The sequence below is a fragment of the Harpegnathos saltator genome, unplaced genomic scaffold (genome assembly GCF_003227715.2).
Source record: "Harpegnathos saltator strain DR-91 unplaced genomic scaffold, Hsal_v8.6 scaffold844, whole genome shotgun sequence".
Classification (NCBI taxonomy): domain Eukaryota; kingdom Metazoa; phylum Arthropoda; class Insecta; order Hymenoptera; family Formicidae; genus Harpegnathos; species Harpegnathos saltator.
In genome coordinates, this window is record NW_020230698.1 from 1,387,838 (window position 1) to 1,408,802 (window position 20,965).

The following is a 20,965-nucleotide window of genomic DNA, read 5'->3' on the forward strand; positions in this document are numbered from 1 at the left end:
CGCTCGTCGAGTCGGGATTAACGCCGATCTTATAAGCTCGAAAGCTCGCATTCTTGGACATTCTTTCGTCCGTCGGATGTTACTCGTCTCGACGTCGATGATAACATGCATTTATACAGGTTGCGTGAAAAGTTCGCGGAGCGGCATCTATAAGTAAACGGTAGAATTATAAATTGTAGTAGATTATGTAGAATCACTCTTCACATGAACCTAGGTTAGGTTTCATTTCCATCTGTCAATTCTTTCTGTGTTTACAAGCCAATTGAAATTGACGTGTCAGTATATTGGTTTGCAATGGAAAATTTGAAATAGCGTGCAGTGATTGAGTTCTTTGTTAAAAAAGGCTTAAGGCAATGGAAATTCATTCCGAGATGGTAAATGTGTGTTAGGGGAATCTGCTCCTTCAAAAACAATGGTTTGTAAATGGGCACTTGAGTTTCAACGTGGTCGTACAAGCATTGAAAATGATCCACGCAGTGGACGTCCAAAAAGCGCATCAACACCAGAAATCATTGAGCAAATACATGTTATTGTTTCTGAAGATCCGAGTGTGACTACGCGTGAAATTGCTCATACCACAGGCATTTCGGATGAACGGGTACGGCATATTTTGCATAAAGAATTACAAATGAAAAAAGTGTTTGGAAAAGTGGTGCCGCATACGTGAACAATTCAACAAAAACTCGCTCGAAAGCAAATTTCTCAGCGTCATTTGGATCGTTTTAAGAAGAATAAAACCGATTTTGTGCGTCGTTTTATGACTATGGATGAGACTTGGATCTATCACCATGATCCTAAATTGAAACAGGAACGTTTACAGTGAATTGAAGCTGGATGTTCAGCTGCAAAGCAAACAAAGCATAAAAGATCGGCAAAAAAGGTTTTGGCATCAGTTTTTTGGGATGCTAAAGGGATTTTGTTAATTGACTATCTGGAAAAAGGTAAAACAATTAACTCTGAATATTATTGTAACCTTTTGGATCAATTGGACGTAAAAATTCGTGAGAAAAGACCTGGTTTGCAGCACAAACAAATCATTTTTCACCAAGACAACGCACCTGTTCACACAAGTGTTTTGTCAATGTCTAAATTCAATGAATTGAAGTACAAATTGCTTGATCATCCGCCGTATTCGCCAGATTTGGCACCTTAGCGACTTCTATCTGTTCCGAAACCTGAAACAATTCCTCCGTGGAAAGCATTTTTTGTCGAATGAAGAAGCTATAGCAGCCGCAGAGGCATATTTCGCAGACCTTCCAGAAACACACTTCCGCGATGGAATAAAATTATTGGAGAGCCACTGGGCCAAGTGTATTGAAGTCAATGGAGACTATATTGAAGAATAAAATCATTTTTAGAATTAGGTATTCTTTATTTCAGTTTCGCTCCGCGAACTTTTCACGCAACCTGTATGTCGTCAGGACGGGCCGGATGTTGCGACAGGATATTTCAACCTGAATATTCGAACGAGAGGATGCGCCTCTTCCCTTTATTCCGCGGTGAACCGCGCAAATTTTAGCGAGCGCGTGACATTTCAGACCAGCTCGTCGGCGTGCTACACTGCCGTCGCGATCGATGCCACATTGTGCTTTAACGTCCCGTGAAAAATGTCTATTGTCATTAGGACTGGTTTATACCGAAAACACAGCGCTGACAAAGTAAATAGCAAGAAGCTAGTAAACGTTAAGAAATCCTTTTAGCGAAGCATGTTCTTCAGAAAACATTTCGCTGAATGCGCGTCTCTAAATGCGCTTTTAACAGTGCGTGGAGAACGTGAATGTTAACAGTAAACACAGGAATCGTAAAAAAACTTGGTCTTCTGCCAATAACATTTACTCTCAACGTTCCCTCAACGAGAACGCCAAGTGATCGAATATAAAAATGTTTTCCCCAGTGTTGGTGACAAGGTTATCAACATACAGCCGAAATTAATAATTTTTGTCAATGACACTTATTTCCCGCAAAATATTGAAAATAAATGTCATGAACATTTCTTCCTCCAAGGTAAACAAGTTAATAGCGAATGTGATTTGAATGTGTGTGAACCGGTTTTAATATCTCAGAAAACTATCGTTTTCAGCAATTCTCTATTGTTTATTCTGGAATTGTCGATAACGCTGCTACAAACACACGTTATTAGCAACGTCGTCCGAACGAAGCTCGGCTTTTACATGCTGTCGACTGTACGATCAAATCGATTCAAGATTCATTGATGTGACGTTCCAAAATGCGGGGTGTCATTGACGCGCTGCTGCTGCTGCTCTCTCTCTCTCTCTCTCTCTCTCTCTCTCTCTCTCTTTTTTCTCTCGTTAGGCGGTTATATCCGGTACGCGTACGGTTTATAGTTTCAATCGAATTTTTTCCGCTTTTCTATCCCTCTGCTCTCACTGCTTTTTTCCGATTCCGATTCCGACTGACAGTGCTCGTTGATCCTTCGTGTCGAATTCCTAACGCGTTTTTAACGAAAACGCAGTGCACGTGTGACCACAAGTGTGTGTGGATGAAAAGGCGACTATCTTTTTCTTTTTAATCGAAATTAGTAAAATTATGCCCGAGTAGGTTTATTCGTTCTGATGAACATGTATCGAGGCGCACTCGCGCTGCAACAACAATAATTTTTATGTTCAGAAAGGACAAAAACAAGGACAAAAAAAAAGACGACCGAACGTTCTCGCTTTAAGGCCGTGTTTTTCCCTTTTGACTCAATATTTATTTGCCATTCAGTCGTTCATGATACAGCGGTGCAGTCAACAGCGAAGAGTCTTTCTCCCGAAGTAACCTTTCTCCCCCTTTTTTCGACGAGTCTCACAACACGCATCCGTGTACAACAGAAGAGAGAGAACTTGTTTTTTAGTAATTTCCCGAGGATAAATTTGCCCACCGTTATTGGACACCGGATGCGTTCCTAAAAGCTCATCGGGGCGAGAAGAGTTCGTGCGACCTTTCAGCCACCGCAGAATATCGCGGACAAGTTACAGTGGGTGAAAGACATTCGCGATTAAGGACACGCTCACCTTGAAAACCTCCCAGGCAGCGCTGAATGGCAGGACGGCGGTGCCGACCATGAGGTCGGCCACGGCCAGGCTGACGATGAACATATTCGTCACGTTCCTCAGCTTGCTGGTGTAGCAGACGGCCAGTATGACCAAGACGTTACCGACTATCACCATGACAGCCACGAACACCAGGACGACTAGAGTAACCAGGTTCCACACGCTTGACCACTCGACGCCGTCGTACAAAGCAGCGCATGCGGTGGCGTTCAGTTCTCGCATATTTAACTGTCGCGGTCCTCGGGTGCGCCCATGCTATCCTGTCGAGGAATTCCGGAGAATGTCGTGTACGATGTCGAGGACGACGAGGCCGACGGCGAGGAACTCGAAGGAGCGCGCGGGACATCTCGAACCGCCATCACGCGCGGCTCCAAGTTCTTCCATGCGGTTTCGCGTCGACAAGTCTGATGGCACACACTCGTCGTCACTTATCGACACTGGTTCTCCCGCGAGAAATACCGTACGGCGAGTACAATGGCGCGCGAGGACCTTCGGCTCGGCCGAAGGACGAGTCGTGGGGTTGGGACTCGGAGAAGCTCGTGGTTTGTTGGAGTTCTCGTTCCCGAGGAGCGGGACTTTCCTTCGTGATTTAATCTACCGCTGCCCCGCCGATAAAGCTCTCGTCCTCGGAGGGACGCGATGGCGACGCGTCATGGAGTGCTCGGCTTCCTCACGGCTAACCGACGAATGATTGATTAAAAATTTGTCTAATCTATATTCTTAATGTTAGCTGTCCGCCTGCTCCCAGTTTGATTGCAAAGTCTTTTTTTTCCTGGGATCGCGCGCGCGATCTCAGCAGATTGTTGTTGTGTCGGAAACGTCCTTGAGGTAAACACCGGTGGTCTGAAGAAGAAAAACAACGGAAGAAGAGGGGAAAGAATGCGCTCTCGAGTTCACGAGACGAGACACACGCAGCCGCGATCTCGCTCACTCGACACGTTCGCCTTGCCTACTCGCACTCGACTCCGCCGGTTTATTTCTCGAAAATCTCGTTTATTCTTCTCGCCGGCTATTTGCGACTTTTGCCACGGGTTTTAGCGGTCGCTAATTAAAGTCCAATCACCGTGAATTATCGCTGATATTTCCGCGATCACGGTCGGCCGAGCTCGTTAATGCGCGACCGTCGAGTACGAGCACTCGGTGTCGATAGCAGCCGATACGGCGCTCTGTGCATTAGTCAATCCGACGCTTTAATTTCGCGGTCGCGAACAGCGCGCGGAACGTTGTTCCGGATAATCGATAGCACTCCGTTTCACAAAGTACAACACTGTCGTTCGCTTTGCACCTTGGATATCGTCTAACGTTACTCGGCGGCCTTTAATCGACGCTGTTTTAGACGCGAGGCTGTGGGAGTATCGAGTTCAGGGAAGCTCGGGTCTCAGAGTTTCTGTCGTCTAATGTTGTCCGCAAACAGCCTCTCTCTCTCTCTCTCTCTCTCTCTCTCTCTCCCTCTCTACTCCGCGTCCGCTTGCCGCATGTGCCGAATTTCCAGGACGATTCGAGTACTCGACTACGACAAGTCACTTGCCGCGTCGATGCTCTCGCAACTCCGAAGCGAAGCTACCTCGATCTTCTCGCCGAACAAATCCTCCCCCTCCCTCTCGTACCGGCAATTTTGCTTTCTCCTCCCGCTGCAGCACTGCGAGGACCGCGAAGGTGATGAAGAGCGCGACGCTATACCTCGCGCGATACCTCGATACCGTTCCGCACGTGAAGTCGGAGGATCCAGGAGAGATTCGGCCGTCGCTGGAAGCTGCGTGAATGAAGTCAGCCTTAATCGCGCACGCCAACGTAATCCTCGTGGTGCCGCTCGCGCCGCCGCTCGGCCACCGGCGCAGTTTCATCAAGCGTTTTTCCAAGAAGGAAGCGCGGGCGTACGTATCCTGCGATGTAAACGTAGCATTCGGCGTAGCGCGTGCCCTGCCGAATCGCCCTTTCCCTGTCTCTCGTTTCACCTCCTCGTTTCTCCACCCGCCGCCGAATATATATCGATATCCGCGGCTCCCTAACTCACCCCCGCACGCTCGACCCCGCTCTGTATTGCCTCGGCTGCACTATTCACGCCCCCGCACACACCACCCACGACGATCGCGTACCGGCCGACCCACTACTACCACCTCTCCACCGCCGCTGCCACCACCGCCACCATCACCACCACCGTCGCCGCTATAACCACCAGCGCTGCCGTTACAACCAGCACCACCACCACCACCACCACCACCACCACCACCACCACTATCGCCACCACCGCCGCTGATGCTGTCGTCGCCGCCGTCACCCCTTCGGCTCCTCGTCCACTCGCGTGGTGATGCTGCTCCCGTTACGAAATCGAATCCGGAAGAACTCTCCCGCCGCCGCTCCTTTCGCCCGGAAGACCGACGTTATTTTGCCCGAAATTGAAAGCGGCGTCGCCTTTATTAGGAGCAGTCATCGGACGATGTACGCTTCCGAAGTTGGATTTTATTTTTCCTTTTCCTCGCTGTCTCTTTCTTTCTCCCGCTGGCCGTACTGAGGAGCAGCGAAGAAGACCCGTGAGAGAGAGAGAGAGAGAGAGAGAGAGAGAGAGTGCCTTCTCTCTCGATTCTCCGTTCGTTTAAAAAGCGATTTGGTGCTTCCTACCGGAAAATCGTGGGCGACCTCTTCTTGGTATACAGATCGACGACGATTTCGCGAAGCCTTGACGATGCTTCACGATCTCACCCTCGTTCGTTCGCTCGTTCGCTCGTTCGCTCGTTCGTTCGTTCGAGAGAGAGAGAGAGAGAGAGAGAGAGAGAGAGAAGGAGAGAGGGAGAGAGATGTGCGAAATTTCTCTGTGAGAGAAACTCTTTTGGAATCGATGAGATTCGTACTCTTCTCCGCGGAATTTCGTCGTTCTTTGCTTATCTCTCCGAGTAATAATGAGGGGGATGGGCTGCTATAGTTTCCCCGAACGCTCTCGATCTCCCGCTTCTCGTCGAATAAATTCCCCGGCTTTCGCGTGCTCGTTGCAGCTACTTAAGGACGCGCGATCTTCTTATCGGAACGTCGTCGGGCCAGAGGGGGAAGAAACGAGATTTTCACATTTAAATACACACACACATACACACACACACGCACGCACGCACGCACACACACACATACACACACGCACGCTGTCGGACTCGCACGGGGCAGATTACAGTATTGCGAATCGCAACCGCCGCGACGAATGAAAGCCGCTTCTCCGTCTGAATTTTCCAACCCTCTCGTGACGTACGAACGATATCGGAGCGATCCCTGTCGCTCACTCGGCTGCTTCACGAGACGAGCCCGCCTCCCACGCACTGTCGAATACCTCACACGATCCTTCGTCCGATGAAAATCCCTTATTCCCCGTCTGTCGCCTTTTTTTGAGCGTCGAAAGTACCTCCGTTATACGATAAACACGTGCAAGCGGTTTCTCGACCGCGAATATTTAAAAAGATGTGCGAATCGAGTTCGCGTTTCGTCGTTCGATAATTGATAGCCACGCGAGGAAGTCCACCACGCTGTTGCAAGAGAGAAAGGATCAAAGTTATTCTCGTTTCGGTGAAACCCAGCCAACTTTTACTCCGCGAGAAAGTCCTCCTCGTCAATGGACCCTCCTCCCCCGCCCTGTTTCTCGTCCTCTTGACCACCCTTCGCGGTGAAGTTTACTCCGTCGTTTCCCAGCGTCGAGCGGCGCAGCGGAAGGATACGAACGGGACGAAGATGCGGCGGTCCTCGGCACGAATGGATGGTCCCTCCATTTGTTCCCGCTCGGCCGTTCGTTCTCGTCGGGATCGTATCGGCGATTGGAGAAACGACCAAGTCCGCGTGTATACGTGCTGTCCTTAACAAACGGAGCGGCTCGGAGCTCGGACTCGCGCTTGTATCCGTCTTAAGTCTCGAAATCTCGATTCAGGACGCCCTACGCGCGCGCGCGCGCGCTCGTCCCTCAGGATTACGCTACCGGCGCAATGAATTTACTGTTACGTGGCCGGCTGGAAATTGCAATCGCTTCCTCTGCACCTTCTCTCACCCTCTCACGTGGCCTCTCCTGACCCTCGTATGACCGGGCGAGAGGAGCAGTCGCGGCGGCGCCGATGGCCGGGCCGTCTTCGTTTTCGGCGACTTCCTCCAAGTACGATCACGTCCCACCTAGAACGGCGGGAATTGAGTTTTCGGCGCAGTTGGCCGCGATCTTTATCGTACGATTGTTGCCACGTCGAAAATACAGCCGCGCTGCGTCGCGCCGTAGGAGGGCTAGTTTCGATATACCGAAAATACCGGGAATTCCGGAGCCACTCGATGGAAACGACCGACCTCCTTCTCTTTCTCTCACTCCTCCCTTATTCCGCTCGCCGGCTCTTTCCCTCGCACGCAGGTACGTGCGCGGGCGTTTTATTTGCCGCCGAGGAGTCTCGATATCTCCCGGGCTCGTGTCTTGGCTCGTTTATTCCCGCGCGAAACTGCGTGCGCAAAATTTGATCTCCTCCAGCCCGATGACCGACGATGTCGGAATCGTTTAGTTCCGGTACTTCCTTCTCTCCTTGCGCTCCTTTCCTTGCGGATTGAACGAGACGTTCTCCCGCCGTCCCGCCGTTTCCCGCAACTCACGTTCTCGCGAATCTCTCGTTCGCCTGACCGAGTCTCCCGAAATTGCGAATTCTCCCTTTTCTCGCGATTTCCACTCCTTCCTACTTCTTTTTGTCCTTCCTTCCTCGACGAGCGGTCGATTAATATCCGACGAACCGATTACTTTTCCTCCGCACTTCCACTTACACGAGCTCGCTACATGAATTTTCAATTATTCCCCGCGACCTCACTACTCCCTCGGTGCTCCCGCCGAGATCTCTCCTTCTGCTGCGCGCGCTAATCTGATATGCCAAATGAATTTCCAACAATCCACCTTCAACCGGAGTCGCGATTTATTCCTCGGCTTCCGCGACGCGCCGAATGAATCCCCGATGAGTCGATCCCAAGTCGTCACGGCCGTTCGTTCTTCCGCGTGCCGGAAATCCGGCCGGTCAGACCGTCGAAGCGCGACACTAATATTGCCGAGAATTTTCCCCGTTTTTATCGGCCCTTTCGTATCGCGGAAACGATCGGAGCGAGTTTCCCCGATACGATTATTTCCGGAGCGCCTTAATTCCTCTATCGTGGAGATTCTCACCCTCGCCTCGCACACACTCGGTGTCGAGTCGACGGAACACCTCCGACGTCTGTCTACCCTGTCACGCCGAATTCAACCCTTTCAACCTTTTCAACCCCTTCAGCAAGAGAGGATGCTCCCTCGATGCACGGGTGCTGCAACTGGATTTCCATATAATCGCGCTAATTACCGGCGCGACTGCGGCGCCGGTTGTCGCCGAAAATTCGCCGTGTTTCCTCTCGGAGTAGAATATATATTTCCGCAAGTATATTTCCGCAAGAACACCCGGACGGAAAATCCCGGTTTCGACCTAATTCGCCTTTCCTTTTATATATCTCCCCGACGCGCCGAGCCGGCTTGACTCATCCGCTCGAATTCCGCCTTTTCATATTTCGACCAATCAGCCCGCCGCCGCCGCCGCCGCCGCCACCTCGGCGGCTCCTCCGCTTCTTAATTGCCTCTTCTTCGACTTTTCCGCCGGTCGATCCTCTCTCCACTCCTCTCCGATTCAAACGTTTAAAATGCTCTCTAATTGTGACTCTTCCTCAATTATTATTATTATTATCCCCCCGCAGGCCGGATATTACGGAGCTCGAAGTTCCGCGAGTACCCTCGCGAAGACGCCGGATGGCCTTATAACGAGCCGGCCGATCCTCTTTCTGCCGATGCGGCGAAACAATTTTTCGCCGGGCGGACCAGCTCGGCTCGCTCCAACTATCGGGACGATCCGAGTGCCACTCGAGCCCGCTTCTTCAGTGTCACGATTCTTCTCGTCGGAGCTCGGCAAGCCTCCAAATAACGTCTCCCTCGTCTGGCACGAAGCAAGTTTTCAGCGACCTCGGCGACACGAACGCGAACACCCTCGCGAGATCCTGGGATGCTCTATTGCGCTAGTGCGATCACGAGATAGAGATTGAGAGAGAGAGAGAGGAGGGGGGGGAAGAGAAAGAGAGAGAGAGAGAGAGAGAGAGACAGAGGGAGATAGGGATAGAACAATTCCGCTGCCGAGCAATCAAGAATCGGTGTCGAGGAGACTTCGAGTCGCGTGACCTTACCGGCACCTGCGCGCTCCACCTCGGCGAGCTAATCGCGACCGGCCGCGGCGAGTGTGTTGTTCCTCCGGTTTAACGAGGCTCGTGTTCCGTCGTCCTTGCGCTCGTTAGAACACGATGCGCTTCCGTGTCTGGCGTGTGCTCATCCCGCCGAGTCGATTCCCCACGAGCAAGGGGAGGTATCCTCGCGGTCGCGCGACCTTTGCGACCTTTGCGCCCTACGGCCACGCTAATAAGGGCATGCGAGACGGGAGACGATAACGGGGTGTCGGCGTTGTTGCGACGGGAAGCTCTGATGGATCGTCGACGATGCGGTGGTCTCTGGATGCGTGTGCGTACAGCTGACGTCGTCGAAGACGAGCGAAGACGAGCAGAAGGAGAAACGAAGTATCGGGGACGCGAAGGACGATCGCGATCCTTCGGTTCGATTACGTTGGCCTGAGCGCACTGGCTGCTCGGCGCGATGCTGCGCGACGTCGGTGAGAAAGTCTAAACGTGATCAGTCTTAACGATTCGCACGCGAATCGAGGGAGCCTCTAGAATCGGTGTCTAGGAATAAAAATCACAGCCAGTGGGGGTGAGATTCGCGCTCGATCGCGATCAGTCTCTCGTGCTGCTCGCGCGCACCTCTCGTGCTCTACTTTCGTCGTTCTTTCTCTCTCTCTCTCTCTTTCTCTCTCTCTCTCTCTCTCTCTCTCTCTCTCTCTCTCTCTCTCTCTCTGTCTCTCTGTCTCTCCGTCTCTCTGTCTCTGTTTCTCCCGTCGGTCGTCCTTCGCCGACTTATCGGCCCGAGCACTCCCCGTTGCGCTAAGTTATCTTCCGGCACTTGGCGCACTGTCTGTATCGGAGCAACCTGAAGAGAGCCTGCCTCCTGATGCGCTTCGATCGCATTATTTCGATCGAACTGGCCGTGAGCACAGCGGCTTTCCTAGGAGGCGGAGGGTGAGAAGGAGGAGGAGGAGGAGAAGGTCCTCTCGCGACGCGAGTGATACATTCCACGAGCACGCGCTTCCCATGCGGCTTATCCCGTCCTCGCGTTCATTCCATCCCCGTGCGGCAGCGTCTGCAAAAGAAAGCACGAGAAAAATCCTCGTTGTTATCGTGGCGAGGGCCGTGTCGACTTTGCGCGACTTGCGACTGCGAGCGAGAAATGGGGAGGAGACGGGCTTACGAGCGCGAAGCGAGAAAAGGGAGACGATGGCACCGTCGACGGGAGGGAGCGACACTCGCTTTCAGCTCTACGCGTCGTTATTCTCGCGCTGATACCTAACGAGGAATATGTCTCGCAGCGTGAAGAGGGTGAGACCGCGTTCAACCCTTTTGTGCGACTCTGGACGCCGGAGCGTCGCGGGTAAGCGACTCCCTTTGAAATCCAGCGGAACGCGCGGACTAATTAAATCTGCTCGCCGGGAGGCCTCGGTTTTTGAGAAAATTGTCCGGGGGGGGGGAATTGAAAATTCTCAGCGTTTGCTCTGTCTCCGCATTCCGCGCACAGTCGTCAAGTCGCCCCTCCGCTTAGCATTCCGCGTACGCGAGTGGAAATCGTTTAATTGAGATCGGAAGATTCGACACGGAGAGGGAATGAACTTTTGTCGAGCGATACAAATTTCGTTATCGGATTACCGATAGTTAGTTACCGTCTGCGTGTATAACTTCTGTTAATCTGTTTTCCCCTACAACTATGCTTTTCCCTCTTTCTCTCTTGGTCTCTTCGATTCGTCGCGACGGTATTTCCCTCACGATCGAGCGTCGCGCGAAATTTCAATGTTGTTACGTTGTTACGCGTGACTTTCGAATTTGCGGGAAATTCTCAAACAATTTCAACGGCTGCGAGCTTCAGCGGGCTGCGCGGATACGGATCGGATGTACGAAGACCGAAACGCGACGCGCACGAACTCGATAAAGGATTTAGCTCAAAGACCTGGAAAGGATGGAATTTTAAACGTGGACGAATGGGCATGCGCGAACCGGGCAAAAAAAGGGGAAGCGAATGGGCGACAACGGCCACTCAGATACGAAATATATGGGATTTCTGGAAATGAAGTTCGTCGGTCTATTACCATTCAGCGCCGTTCACGGGCGCATTTCCTTCCGTGGAAATCGCGATTTACGCAACGCGGGCGGCACCCCACGGCAATTTCGCCGAGGCTGATCAAAATCCGTAGATATTCGGGGACGCGATAAGAGCCGGCGAGAAGGGAAAAGGGAGCGAGTGGAAATAAAAGAAGAGAAAAATACTGCGTCACGGACGCGGTATTTCGCAACGCGACGCGAATGGTCGGAAAATCGCGCGCTCGCGATTTTTTCCGCGACTTTGGCCTTTCATTCACGCACGATTATCGCGCGTCTAGCTTTATTCTCGTGAAAAACGAACGTTGGATATATTTCCATACTGCGCTACTGCTTAAATACTGATACTTCGCAATTTCGTCCGTATGAAAGATCGCTCGAACGTACACGTCGGGTAATATTCCTCCGACGACGCAGTTCAATCCGGTAAAACGATATATTTCGTTCAACGCGTAATGTTACTCTTTCATCCCCACCGAGTGTCTCGCCCCGTTTGCAAGCAGGTTACAGCTCCACTGATCGGTCTTTCTTTTTCCAATTGTAATTGAGTGCTGCTGCTGGTGCATCCAACTGTAAATCGGCCGCTCGATAGGAACGTTTGACGTAATTCATTGGGAAGGTGGGAGATGCGACGTCCTCTCTGTCCCTCCCTCTCCCTCTCATTCGCGCAAGAAAATTCATTTGCGTACTTTTAAATCGAGATTAGTTCGGAAAAAGGACACGTCGCATCGCGAGAATACGTTTCTACGTGCGTACGAAAATTGGCAAAATTCGAAATCTAATTTCATATTAATTATGTTGCATCAGTTGTATCTTTCTCCCTTTCTTTCTTTGTTGCAGCAACAAGTACCTCTGTGCCCGCAGATTTCATTTCCGTTAAACGCGCTCTCGGAATCTCAGAGTCGCGCAGCCATGCGCTTCGAACGGAAAGCTGTCTCGCATTCCTTTTAGGAATAACATATCAAAGAATACCTCCGTACAAAAGCGACGCTCGTGCTCTGTAAGATTAAATCTCGCCATTAATTCACGACCTCCTCCGCTAATTGCTCGTCTGTGAAATTCGCTTCGTCTAAGCGCGCGTTATTGTCTCAATGTTCTCTTCATCGTCGTTCGCGCTAACGTTCGAATAAACAATTCCACTTCCTTCGTGTTTCTTTAGTGTAGCGCTTAAACAATTTACGCGAACCGACAGGCGGCGCGAACGCAATTACGCGGTGGCCGGCAGAAAAATCTGCGGCTCTCGGTGTTTACGCAAACCACCGTCGAGAATCGAATTTTTCAAATTCACGGGATTTGGACGGCCGGAAGGAGTGACGGCAAAAGCGGCGCGTGTATTCCGGCTAACGACGAGCTACAGCTACAGCGCCCGGGACGCGCCGGTGAGCTTTCATACTTCCTCATATTTATCAGGATTACATGAAAGAGAGGGCGGAGAAAAGAGACCGAAAAATAAGCAAATAAAAGGACCCGGCGGTAATCATTCGCGTCGTCGCGACGGCAGGCTGTTTTGTCCTCTCATTATTCGCTCACGAGATACGCGTTCGTGAATTCGTGAAACTACGACTACAGCGACGACGACGTCAACGACGGCAGGAAGATGGAAGTACGAAGACGAGACGAGGTTTCAACGGCAAAAGAGACTGCGTTGTACGAGTGACGTTCGCGAGACTAAACGGTGAAACGTGAATGCTATGCCAAAATACAGTGAACTGCAGCCAGTTTGCAACTGGCGAAAGCACTCCGTCTAATTAATTAACTTTCGTTTCCCGTACACGTGTAAACGCGCGCGAGCGTTGAACACTACGAAAAGGGCTGTATATAAATTATTTCTTACTTAGCCCCTTCCTCCCTCTAACCCTGCTCTCTTTCTCTCTCTCTCACTCTCTCTCTCTCTTCTCTCGGCTCCTCCGTCTCGTTTCCTGAAAGTACAAACTCGTTTCGCTGCACGACGTGACGTCTCGCTCTCAAGTCAAGATTATTATTTCCTGCACGCGTTTAACCGCGTAATGATAATATGCAAGTACCGGCGAGAAGAGGTGAAGTTGTTGGTTGTAAAATAGTTTAGATACGGTGAGGCAAAATGTTCTCATCAAACTGTCACGATTGAGAACTCCTACTGGTGAGATTGCGCGGTGTAATCGATTATGATGGAAGCCGAAGTGAGGCATGTGAGGCATCCGGCGAAGATTCAGAAACGTAATGAATAGTTTTGTTACACCCTTATCTGTTATATAAAAGTACAATAAATCTACGCGATCCCGGTAGACAGATGTGCGCAAATTTGGCGGCAATTCTGTTAGTCGATAAAGATTGCATCCTTTATGAGTAGCTCGTATGACACTCATATTGATCGCACAGAATACCGAAATAGGAACACGGAATAAATAAGAAAAAAGTAACCAAATTTTATTCGAAATGAAATGTCATGTAGCTTTAATCTCTCGGGTCAAACTTTTGATAAATTCATCTCCGTGTCATGAGAATGTAACGATTATTTTTTTACTATTTTTACGACTTTTATGATTTTACGATTATTAACTTAACGCAGTGCGTTCGTTTTTACACAAGTGTACAAAATAATATTAAAGATGATAAGTTTTCCATTATCAATTGTCTCAAGTCACGATAATCACGAAAGTCTATTTGAGTTCTTGTCTACCCCAGGTCTTCGATTTTCATTGACGTTCAATGGACTTGTCGAAATTAAGGGCATACTTGTGCGAGAAATTTTGGTCGGCATTCGTAATTCTTCAACACCTGGCAGACTCCAGTTTGATAAAAAAAAAAAATAATTTCAGAACAAGCGGAATCATCTAAATTTTAAAAAATTTTACTCTTATATGTGGCCTCAAGAGGATTCCTCTAAAATTAAGAGGAAAATATTATAAACACATTATTCGTAAAGTTAGAGGAATTATGTTATACGTATAATGCAAATCTGATTGATTTTAATATAAATTTCCTCTTATACATAGACATATTTAATCCTTTTTCAAGAGAATTATTATTTATTTTTACTATATTTTATTCTTATTGGTTACACTAGTTAATTTGAAAAAATTATTATAATGTATAGCGAAAAGTAATATATATATAGGTGTACTTCGTGCTCCCTTTCTACAATAAGTAGGCACGAATGAAATAAGATCATCATGACAAATAAATTTTCAATCAGTTCTCTTATGGACTTCAGCTACAAAGATGTTCATCATAACTAATTGTATGAAACATAGTTAAAAGAAAAGAATATATTATTCAACTTGTTGCAATAGATTCTAAACTGTATTTGACCAAATACAGATAAATTATCTTCGTTATATGTTATATTAACACACATACCTTTTTCAAAAAGCGTTCCAAATATTCTGACCCATGAGCGTATGATTATTTTTTCGTTCATATCTGGAGGTAGATCATAACTGAACAAAAGAAGCCGACATTCAAATCACCATATTCCTTTTCGTATAAGAGAAAAATGAATAGATATAAGAAGAAATTCTCTTGAAATAAGAGGAAAACAGATTAATATCTAATAAATTTTAGATGAATGGTGCACTTTAATCGCTTTATCGAAAGAGGAATCCTTTTTCTGTAAAAGGCTTCGCTTAGAATATGAGACTATGGGAGAAATCACTTTACAAATAGAATATTTTATTTTTGGGTGATAATTATAGCTTTGTGAATCTTCAATTATTCGTCAGGCCGCAATTGAATTTAATTGAATCCCACGAGCATGTGCGAATTTAAGTGTCACCGTGTTCCGAGAGAGAGGGGAAGAGAGAGAGAGAGAGAGAGAGAGAGAGAGAGAGAGAGAGAGAGAGGAGAGAGAGAGAGAGACTACGTGTTACGGAAACCTCGGTGGACACGGTCGCAGTCGCGTAAGTACATGTTCTCATCGTGTATTCATGTACATCGGCTTGTAAAAAGAACGGCCCTTTATGCGAGGCTGCGCACGCGAATGGGAACGGTTGTATGCACGTGCACGGCGTGTCTTTAGTGTATATTGCAAAAGCGCGGATCCCCCGTCCGTTCTCTTGTGTTTGCGGAAGCTCGAAGCTTCCGTCCGGAGGGTCAAGAAGCGTCTCTATATATAACCGGGAATAAAAATCCAATGAGTGAGAAGGGGAGACCCTCGTGTATCATGACGCTATAGACTTGACCTATCGCGATCGCACGTCCTCGGGTTTTTGCGGCCGGCAAACGTCTCCAAAGAATTAATTGTCCAAATAAAGCGGGTAGTTAACCTTTCGCGAGTGCGGGCCACGGCGGAGCTAAACGGACGCCGAGAGCGGAGTTTTTTGGACTGTCGTATATCAATCGCCGAGAAGAAGGAGGAAGCTTCTTGAAAAATCGAAAACGCTGGACCGAGTGAAATTTTCTCATCCAACTCGAGTGTGTTATTTCTACGCGCGCAAACGTCTAAAAATAATTTTAATTCAAATATCCTTAGTCAATCTGCTTTAGATGGGTGGGTGATCAGCTGTCTGGAAATAACGTGGAAAGATCTCCCGCGAGCTTCCCGCGATGTCAGTCTCGCTCTCGCGTTTGCGATTTCGCGAACATTGCGCGCTTTTCGACAAAGCTCGGACGGGGCTTTTCGTTCACGAGAATCCGACTCGGCGTACAATCGAGAGTAATTAATTCGATGTTTCACTTCTGTAATCTTTGTAACACAGGCGATTTGTTAGGATTCCGGGCGGCTGACTTCTCCTCGCAATCTTGACGAGTTCTCTTTAGCCGCGACGCGACATGCACGGTCGCGTGAGCGTGTTGAGACGAAAAACCTACCGAATTTTCACAATCAAAATCAGCTGCTTCTCTTCTCGGGGGGGGGGGAGGGAGGGAGGGAGGGAGCTTCTTCTGGCGCTAATTCGAGGCCGCGTTCTCCGCGATCCGCGATCGGCTTTTAATCGGCATCTGCGACGCACAGAGGCCGAGTCGGAGTCGCGCGACGGCGCGTTTCGAGACCGTTTAACGAGTCCGAAAACTTTAGATTGCTACATCCAGCAGTGGAGAAAAGCTTCCGGAAGCTGGCAGCGGCCGGCTCGCTTCGCCGGCGATATCTTTCCGTAACATTCATTCCGCACGGTGCCGGCGCCGGTATATAAATTTCCCTTCGTATCTTTCCATAAAATTCGCCTCCTCGCGGGGTTCTCGACGCGGCATAAATTTCGCGCGGCTTCTCGATATTGCGATCGAAGAGGGTCACACAGGTTCGCCGATTCGCTCTCTCGTTGCTGCTTCCTCCTCGCTTGGGAAAAGTTCGTGCCGGCGGGCGAAAAGAGTACACTCGATTACGATTAGCAGATGGGAGACGCTCGTCGCGAAATCTCGGCTGCGACGCGAGCGCGCCGGAAACATCGATATCGACGTCTGAGCGACGCGCTTTTCCGCGAGAACGTCTCTCCTCTCCGAGAAAGCTCGGAAGCTCAGCGCCGGCTCGCGAGTGCGCGGTATATTTCAATATACTTGCGCGAAGGGAAAGGGCGCCGGGGGAAAAGGAGGAGAAACGCTGCGCTTGAGAGAATTTCCGAGAGCGTCTCCATGTAGCAGCACGAGGTAACGGATTAATACGAGGGTGCGTAAATCTTTTCTCTCGCTGTTTACTGCGTCTCGTGTATATTCAGTGCATGAAATAATAATCGCGATACAGCCATTTTACTCACCGATAAACAACGGGATATCTTACGGAGCGGCCTGAAAATACTCGCTCGCTCTTGATCTCTCGCCGCAGCTGCGAGTCGTTCGGTCGAGAGCTATTAATTTTAATTCATTTGAAAATTAATTTGAAATACATTGACTTAATACATTGACTTTCATGGTGTGATAATTAGTATATAATATAATAGCAGCTCGCTATTTAATCTGAATATTTAAATTTTGAATATAGAATATATGTACATGAACGCGTACATTCTATGCTGATAGTTTAAATATTCACACTTAAAGGCCGATAACAAGAACATTTAGATTATAATTTATGTATGAAAAGTAATTAAGCGCATATATGTGAAATTAAATATGCAGTCGGTGGAGACCCGATGAAGCGAGCTGACAAAGATACGCGTCGCGAAGTGCGCTGTTTCGCCGCACATTTGGCGATTGAAACTTGAGTCGAGTGACGAAAAGGTTTGCGCAAAATCATGCGTGCATGCAGTTAACGTGTTAAATGTACATGTTTTTCCATATAAATGTTACGATGAGTTCTCTTCGTTGTATTTTCGATTAAGCTGAAGGTACTACGAGCAAAGTAATGACACCTACTTGACTCAGCGCCTAGTTGCTTTCCCGGGCGTTTTCCCCGGCGAACGGGTGGGAACTTTTTCTTAACCGTAATTAAGGCGTCCCTAGGTATATCGTCGAGTTCCTTTCCGCCAGGTCGCGAAGCAAGGGACAAGTCCCTTCGGGCCTGCCACCGACTTTGACCTCGGCACAACGCGGAATAGATTCGCTCGTCCCACGAACGTCGTTTATTTAATTTCGAGCGTAAACTTGGGCGAGAAATGACGTGAAAGAAGGACGACGACGAAGACGACGGGAAGGAGGAAGAGAAGCCTGTGGCGAAAGTTTTCGTCTTAAATCGTAACTAAACGAGGGTCTGAAAAGGTTTTACGGTTTTCGTGAGCGCGGATTGCTCCGACAACGTGGCGCGATCCTCTCCGTCGCAATTAATCTCGCGTCGGTAAATTCAGCAAATCAGTCCCGCATCTTCGACCAAGAGTGCTTTTTCTCTTCTTTCTATGGCTTGCGAAGCGAAAGACATACAAGGTCGTCCGCGCGATTATGCACGAATATAAAGCAAAAAGGAAAAGTGCTACAAAAGAAACGCTCGAGTTATTGTTATTTTCGCACGATATAGAACGGCTCTCCAAGTATGCTTCAATCAAATTAAAAAACCATAGTCTGTGACAATCGATTCGCGAATCCTTAACTTCGCGAAAATTCTTATTGATCACATAATAACGTATATAATAACATATATGCCAAATTTCCCTTCGGACCGACGACGTTGTATACGATACTTTTTATCTTCCACGTGTATTCTGCATATTCTGCATCCTGAATATTATTGATAAATATAAATTATTGATAAATAAATAAATATTGATAAATATCGCCTCATTACCAAGTCAATAAATTTCGCATCAATTGACCGACTCTGAAGTTGCGAAAAATATTTGTTTGTTATTTTTACGAAAACTCACAGCGATCGAGGAGAAGCGTGGCTGACTTCTCGCACGAGAAAACAGCCAGTCTCGTTAACGAGACCCAACGCGCTGTACGCGTTAATTTTACTCGCGAGTTACATCCGGTAATCTCGGCTACGCACGGTTATCTAACGAAACGCATCAAACGCCGCATCGCAACGGCCGCTTGTACAGCTGCCATTATTGTCATTAGTACAATTATCGGGCGGTAAAGCTGCGACAGTGTTATCGAAATCAGAGAGACGACGATAATACAGTTACTACCGCGCGTATTATGCGCGAGTATTAAGCGTAGATAGCATTACACGATATAAACCACGGCTGAATTCGCGGAACGACTTTCCGACGCGTGACGACGCGGCGATTGCGCGTTATCGGCCGGCCAATTAACGAATAATTTAATTGGCACGATTACGCCTATAGTGCCGGGGTGTTCGCGCGCTTTAATCGTCGTCGCAGCCGCCACGGTTGTTCATCGCGCTCGCGCGGGCGCGCAATTACGGCACGACGGGGTCGTTCTGAGTTTGTTTTGTCTCGAGCTCGCGTCGTTCTTAGATTCCCGACACTCCGATCCAACCGCGTTATAATCGTATTGGGAGTACAAATTAGTTCGGTCCGTTTTTCTTGTGTTAAAAGATGTATTTATTTCAAAACAAAATGAATGAACAGATCAATTAAAGTATTTTCCATCTCTGGCTACTACTTTCTCCCATTTCTCAGGCAATTTTCGAATTCCATCTCGAAAAAATGACTCGTCTTTTGAGGCGATCCAAGTTTGGAGCCAATTTTCGATATCTGCGAAAGAAGTGAACCGGTGACCTGCCAAATCGTGCTGCATCCTTCGGAACAACCAGTAATCAGAAGGAGCAATGTCCGGAGAATACGGCGGGTGCGGTGGAAACATCCCATCTGAGTGTTTCCAAATATTTTTTTACGACTTTTGCGACATGAGGCCGAGCGTTGTCATGAAGAACGCCTTTCAACGTTTCTCGTTTCAAATTCATAAGGCTTCAGTTCATAAGGCACCCAATTTCCTTGTTTTTGAATAAATCCCATGTCTCTCAATTGTACGGAAACGGTTTGTCGAGTCACTCCCAATGATTCTGCAAGCTCCTCTTGCGTTTGACTCTGATCTTTCTCGAGTAATGCCTCTAATTCTTTGTCCTCGAATTTTTTTGGCTATCCAGAGCGAGGCTTGTCTTCGACGCTGAAATCTCCATCCTTGAAACGTCGAAACCATTCCCTATATGATTTATCAGTTGGAGCAGCGTCACCATGAACTTCAACAAGCATTCGATGGGCTTCGGCTGCATTTTTCTTCCAATTAAAGCAGAAAATTAAAACCTCCCGCAAATGCTGCTTGGTTAACACAAAATTCGACATTTTCAACACTGTAAAAAGCAAGTTTTTTGTATGAAACTCAAAGCGATATAAACTGAATATTATTGGCAGATGTCTAACCTCTCTGAAACCGCCAAAATCGGCAGTCACTATGAACCATTCATAACAGCCGGAGCCATCTTTTGAAAACGGACCGAACTAATTTGTACACCCAATATAATAATCGGCCAGTTAAAATTATATTTTGATTGTTGGATCACTCGCGGTAGCGGTGCGATTATCAAAAGTCCATAGATCTTTCACACTCCCCTCCCCCCCCACCTCCGCCCTATTCTTCGACGATGGAGAGGATTTTTGTTTTTAATGGTAATTTATTGAAGATAATTATAGTTTAGTTAATTTAAAAAATTATAATTTATTGCTGTTCGGACGACAATGGGCGGATATTAATATGAATATAAAGCGAACAGAGTTAATTCGGAATCTCTCCGGACAATGTATGTCTTCGCAGTAGCGCGAAAGATAAATATCACAATCAAAATTTATAAATTATGATACAATGTATCGATATTATGGCCCGTCAACATAGGTCGCAACACGCAAAACGTAGATTACAGGACGCAGAAATTGATCAATTACAGTGAAATGTGAGAAAAATGATGCACTACGATTCGTTAATTTCTGCGTCCTGCGATCAGCGTGTTGCGTGTTGCAACCTATGTAGATGGGCCGTTACAGTGTTCTTATTGGCTCTTTATTTATTTTGTCAATTTTATTTAATTTAATAAAGAGGATACGACAAAAGCAAGCCCGTTGTTAAAACCTATAAATGCATAAAGTGGAAACCTTTCAAAATTTTCCGTTGTTTCACTGCTTGGGTTTTATTTATTAGGATTTCTTCTTGAAAATTACAGTATTATAAATGCGAGATGTCTCCTAGCGGTATTTTATATAATTAACAACGGATTCGCCTTTGTCGTACGGAAAATGTCTCGTAAACTATAATATATGTAATAAAAGTTGCAGCTTGTGTTCTTTCTTTTTTACATGTCTCATCGAGCACTTGCACTCTCAATTCGTCGCGATCGAACTCTCCATCGGTATTGGTAA

The 20,965-nt window shown here is 47.8% G+C and overlaps 1 protein-coding gene across 5 annotated transcripts in view; it reads right to left on the bottom strand.

The window, feature by feature from the left end:
• The window catches only part of Oamb (Octopamine receptor in mushroom bodies), a 156,455-nt gene that overhangs the window by 13,899 nt on the left and 121,591 nt on the right, over window positions 1-20,965 (bottom strand). For 3 of the 5 annotated variants that reach the window (XM_025307293.1, XM_025307296.1, XM_025307295.1), the window contains 2 exons: window positions 5,673-10,299; window positions 3,015-3,896 (listed from right to left, as the gene is read on the bottom strand). In XM_025307293.1, the coding sequence (XP_025163078.1) occupies window positions 3,015-3,275 (261 nt within the window). In that variant the 5' untranslated portion in view covers window positions 3,276-3,896; window positions 5,673-10,299. Of the gene's footprint in view, window positions 1-3,014; window positions 5,205-5,672; window positions 10,300-20,965 lie in introns of those variants that run through there. The other 2 variants (XM_025307294.1, XM_011149206.3) reach the window with 2 other exon arrangements.